This window comes from Uloborus diversus, chromosome 4, assembly GCF_026930045.1.
Source record: "Uloborus diversus isolate 005 chromosome 4, Udiv.v.3.1, whole genome shotgun sequence".
NCBI lineage: Eukaryota > Metazoa > Arthropoda > Arachnida > Araneae > Uloboridae > Uloborus > Uloborus diversus.
The window spans coordinates 167,269,723-167,275,722 of NC_072734.1; the positions used below are offsets into that span (position 1 = coordinate 167,269,723).

At 33.2% G+C, this 6,000-nt stretch overlaps 1 protein-coding gene across 1 annotated transcript in view; it reads left to right on the forward strand.

The window, feature by feature from the left end:
* Positions 1–5,145, forward strand: part of LOC129221179 (caveolin-2-like) — a 125,258-nt gene extending 120,113 nt beyond the window's left edge. The window contains exon 2 of the mRNA XM_054855631.1: positions 3,115–5,145. Within this exon, the coding sequence (XP_054711606.1) occupies positions 3,115–3,471 (357 nt within the window). The 3' untranslated portion in view covers positions 3,472–5,145. The remainder of the gene's footprint in view (positions 1–3,114) is intronic.
* Positions 5,146–6,000: the final 855 nt, after the last annotated feature.

Genomic DNA, 6,000 nt, shown 5'->3' on the forward strand with positions numbered 1-6,000 from the left:
TAATTTTATTTTTCATGATATTTATATAAACGAGACAATATGCAAAAGAAATTCAACATGGAAAATTTTCTTGCAAAACTTATGTCCAATGGACAAAGAAATCACAGCTTCAATATGGGGAACGCTTCAGCTACTGATAATCCGCGTTTCGAAAAATCTGAAGCCCTTTTGATGGATAAGGTGTTCAATGCCCCCCCCCCCCCACACCAGTGGCGGATCCAGCCGATTGTTTTGGGAGGGGCCATCCGAAATTTTTAAACAAACTCCCCAGGGTCGAATTTAGCTCCATGCCGCCCCTAGGCAAATTCGAAATCTGCCGCCCCCTCCCCCCTTCCTAAAAGAAGCAAAATATCTTTGACTCAAAAAAACGTAAAAAAGTGTTCCCAGATTCAAACTGTCAAACTAATGAAGAAATGATGGTGTTTTACATTCTGAAGCGCCCCGATGATTCGCTTCGACCCCGATGGCTCTAAAAAATGATCACAGTGATCTCCCAAAAAATGTTTTATTCCGCAAATTTTGCTGACGATTCGGCAAATACCATGATTGAAAAACATTTGACATTTTTTGATAAGTTGTGTGAAAGTAATCATTACTAAATTACAAGAAAAAATTGTCTCTATGGAAAATGAAAGAATGCTCATATTTTACTTTCATGAATAACAATTTAATTCAAAAAATGTGTAAGATAATAGTAAATTTGCCGCCCCTGAAAAGTTTGCCGCCTTAGGCAGCTGCCTACTCTGCCTACTGAGAAATTGGGCCCTGATAACTCCCCAGAAATTTTATTAAAATGAAGTTTTAAAAACTCAATTTTCGGGTTATCGAGACATTAGGTGAAGGAGTGGATTTAGGAATCTCCCTCGAAAACGTTTCAAAATTTAAATTTCCAAGTAATTTTTGAAAATTAGGAAACTGAAAACGCATTTTGTCTATTTTTTATGATGTATGGAGAAAGGTCAGGTTTTGGGCGCTGGCCCCAAAATACTTTTTGAAATTAAGTTTAGAAACCAAAATGTTCTGTCAATATACATTGAGAAGTTAGAAGAGGAGGGGTGCTCTTCTAGCTCTTCAGCTGTCCAGTCTAAAAATGCAGCTTTAGGTAATGTTTGCTTACATTAAAGGAAGTGTGAAGGTGCTTAGAATCCTTCCTTCCTGGAAATATTTTGCCTTTGAGGCTCTAAAAATTCGATTTTTAACTATATTTATACATATTTTAGAAAGGGATGGAAGATTCGTGAGCTCCTCCAAAAAAACCTCCTTTTAAAGTTATCATCTCGATTTAAACTAGGGAGGAAGGGGGTCCTATCAACACTCGTTTGTAATAGAAGTCTGAAAAAATTTCATTTAAGTTGCTTTTAAGCAAGTTAAGTGATAAGGGCTGGATAAACTAGTTTCCGTTGACATTTTTTTCCAAATAAAAGACTTAAAATGCAATTTTTTGCTACATATTAAGGCATTTGTGAAAGGGCATGGGAAAAGGGGGTTCTCCTCCTAGTTTCAAAATTAAAGCCATAAAAACGAAAATTTTGGGCTCTCTTTGGTCTTGTGAACAATAGGTATACTCTGAGAACCGCAGCATTTAGAGATCGTCCAAGTGTCTGTAGTTGGAATCAAGAAATGATGTAAAAGATGGAGAAAAACTTTGGAAATAAAAGTTTTGTTTTGAGGATAGGGATATAATTTATCTCCCAATTAAGGCCTATACTTCTTTTTCAGTAAAATACTTGTGTTAAATTTTGTTATCTTCTCATAATATTTTTTTCTTTTTCTTTCCTTAAAAAAATTCCTACAGTCACAAGGCTTTGGGAGGGGCCATGGCCCCTATGGCCCCCCTTTAGATCCGCCCCTGCCCCACACACACAAACGAAAATCATCACAATGAGAAGACACTTTTGGGAGGCTCTTTGACGGATGTAAAGCACAGGTTTTTTTTTTTTAGAGGGGAGGGGGCTAACAATAGTCTCTACAAAATCATTAAGAACTTTTACGTTCTTTTCCTACTATCCCACACAGAGTTTTATCCCAAAAACGTAAAATAATATACTGAAGAAATGGGTGATTGCACTGGATATCGAGAGACGGTACCAAATTAGGAAGGGCATCATAGTGCCAGTTGATTGTTGTTAGATGGCCGAGAGAGAAACATAACATGAAAAACGAAAGTGTGTTTGGAGGGCTACAAAAGGGAAGAAGAGTTGGTTTCAGAGAGAAAAAAGGGTACACATGTAGTTTTAACTATATCATAAATTAATACCTTTTATGTTATTTTTTCGAAATGAAGAAATATTTCGTATAAGTTACAGTTATAATAGTGTGTGTTTCATCGTTGTTGTTAAATTTTATTATAAACTTCTTTTGTTTAGCAGCACAACTAGAGGGAAATAAAGATAAATTTTGTATTCAGCACTCAAAAACAGCTTTTTGAATGTTGAGTTAGTGAACAATTTACGAAAAATTGTCCACTCATCAGACAAAAGCACCTTTTGCCTACTAGTGTTATTTTGGTTAAGAGGTTGATGGAACGTTTTGCAAACGTGTTCAATGATGATCAAGTTTTTATGGATAATTTCTATTAAAATTTGAGAAGAACCATTTTTTTCTCTAAAAAAATATCCGAAATTGAAATGATTCGATCAAACACGAATCCACAAAATAAAAGATGTAATAAAGAAAATGCATTTATCCCGAAAACACTTTTTGACATTAAAAATACATAAAATATTAATAAAAGCTGGGCATTGTTCCATGCTTCAACCGTTTCATCCCTTTTCGTGCTAATAAAATCACTTGTAGTTATGACAAGTTAACAAGACCTTTTACCTCTTGATGTGCAATGCCGTATCGGAAATATCTTTGCTTCAGACTGTGGCCTTCGAGACGTTATTCCCTGCAACTAATCACTGCTGACTGACTTCTTCGAGATGTCATTCATTTAATTTGCCATTACGGATCCTCTGACGTCTAAAAGACGTCATTTCGTGTCAGTGAAATTAATCACAAAGGCTTAGTTGCTAAATTATCAAGTTTTCAATGTTACAATTTTTTGAATATTTGACTATGAAAATACTTTTTTTCTCCCGTAACGGTAATTCATTTCATTTATAATTTTAGGTTGAGTTCGATGACGTCATTGCCGAGCCGGATGGCACGTACACCTACGACTGCGTTTGGGGAAATTCAAAGTACATCTTCACGTGCGCGAAGAACTGCTGCTACAAATTCTTGACCATCATCTGTGCGATGCCCATTGCTTTTGTCGTCGGCTGTTCTTTCGCCTGCATCTCTTTCCAACACATATGGTGCATTGGACCCGCCCTAAGACAGTGCCGCATCAACTGCTACGTGGTGCGACAATATCTTTCGACCATCCTGGACTCGTGTATGGGTCCTTGCTGCAGTGAGATGGGTCTCTGTCTCAGTCGGATTCGCATCGGAAGGTACCAACTTGCTTCAACAGAAGTTGTTTGAGAATTTACTTAGAAGAAAATCATTTACTTTTCATTCAAGAGTTTTTTGTGTTTTGTAGTAACAATGAGAGAAAAGTGTCTGAGAGAAAGTCACAAAAACATGACCATCATGCTCTTATGAAAATGCTGTGAACTGTATCACAGAGAGTCGTTTCAAAATATCCTGTTCTTTATTTCATCTGTTTTCACTTCTTGTCAACTACTCCTCATTATCATACTTCGTCTTCAACTACAAGCCCAAGTAAATTCTGTACTTTCACTGGAAGATATCATGTTACATCCACGAGGGACCTCACGAAAACTATCCTGAAGCTATTTTATCTTTACACTTTTTTGGTACATTTATGCAGATTAAATATAAAATTATTTTATAAAAAGAAAAAAAAACATCCAATCAAATCCTTTTAATATTGAACAGTTTTCTTGGAGCAAGCATTATTTAATCAAGTATTTTGAAAGCGGTTTTAGTGCTTCATTTGTAGTTTTCTTAAAATACTTTGAACAAATGCAAATAATGATATTACTTTACTGTATCACTGGAATTCATTGATCTATAACAATATAACTCATTTAAAGCTGGATTCTGACTTGGTTGAATGTTTGTTTCGTTTAATGACTTCTATTTTAACACTTTGATGAACGTTACTTGTGAAATCATCAACGAAGTATTGAAGTATTTAGATTTATTATTATTATTATTATTATTTTGAAATGTATATGCACTTACTTTCCTCTATAATTAGTTGTTTAGTGTGATTGCAAACGTACGAAACGTTTGCTGTAAAAAAAGCATTAGACGTTATTTAGAACAAAATCCTAAAGCAAATACTTTTTTAAATTTTCAATAAAAGTTAAGTAATTCCATCTGGAATTACACTTGGAAAATTTCTTTTAAAAGTTATGTTATTACGTTTCACAAAACAAATGCAATTTAATAACGTGTCAAATTTACACAAGAAATTATCATACATAAATATTTGATTATTGTAATTTAGACCTTAGTTTGAACTGCCGTTATAAAACTTGCCGGCGGGAATTTTCAAAGACAACAGAAATTTCGTGTGCTAATTCAATCATGTAATATTTCCCAGATTTACTTTACTCATGTAAAACATAATGAAAACATCTTGCGAAGATAGATAATTTTGTCCTTGAAAACCGAAGAAAAATGCGTTGTGCAAGTTCAAAATTACATACTGTCATTGCCAGGTAGAACAAGATTAGTATTTTAACTTGATTGAGGCAGTGTAAAGTAAAGTAGCGTACGTGTCAAAATTAAAGAAATAGTGATAACTAGTACAAAGGGTGGGAGAAACCCTCAGCAGTTTTGGGACAAGAGACAATAGTAGTATATCTCATAGTTGCTGCTACATCGCATTATTGAATCGTTTATTTAAAAAACCAGCCAATCGACAAAGTTGCTAATTTTAGGTAAACATCTATATCCCCTTATTAAACTATTCAATGATTATTACAACACGGCTTATTGAAAGAAATGTACCTAAATATTTATCTCTTTTAGTTTAAAACATAGTAATTCTTATAGAAAAATTTTAATAAGAAGTTAAAATTGCTTTTTCGAAATTTTAGAGCTTGTCGTTTGACGGTTTTTAAAATAAACGGTTCAAGTTAGAAACACTTTGCAATAAAAGCCTACCTAAGGTTTGAATTTGAGTCCCTTTACATTCCTTGCTTCTCACTGCTGCAATCGTTTTAAAATGTAAAGTTACATTTTTTTTTTTTTTTTGCTGCCAGAGAAACCTGTTTAAAAATGTGGAATAAACATCAAATTTGTCACATTTATCAAATAAAAAGAGAAAGAATGTATTTATATAACTATAAAAATTCAAAGTTTTTTTTGTTGTGTTTTTACAATGTAGTAAAAATGATACGAACCTAAAAAAGAACACTTATGAGATTTTAAAAGCAAGTTGTTACTAATTTCACTTTTTGCAATAAAAATATTCATTTTATCATTCATATTTTTGATTAAACGTTGTGACAATTTAAATGCTGTAGAACTTTTAAGTCTTTTTACGTGTGTATGATGTATTTATTTCAAATCTCATAACTTAAAATTTAACATTTTGTCATATTTTTCGCGTAAGTGAATTACATATATGTGCAGCTGAGAGCATTTGCAAATATGTTTAATTGTATATACAATGCACCTCATTGTTATAACATATTTTAAATATGCTATGAATAATGTGCTTTTAAGTCAACAAAAATCTTTTTGGTACTGCGAGTAATAAATTGCTATTGAATAGCAGAAAGTGCTTTTTTGTCTTTTATTCAACTATAAAAGATGGGGGGGGGGGGGGGGCATGAAGCGTATTTGTTAATCTAAAGTTAAATTTTAGTTATTTTTCTGTTTCATCTGTTACTTTCATTTTTGGGAAAGCATTTAATAGATTTCAAAATGCAGTAACTTATCAGCTGATGTGATTTGCTTTTCAAGTGCATTTCGATTTGTATGAACGTATATATCAATTTTTCATTTTGAGTGACGCTTAAGCGATTTAATATT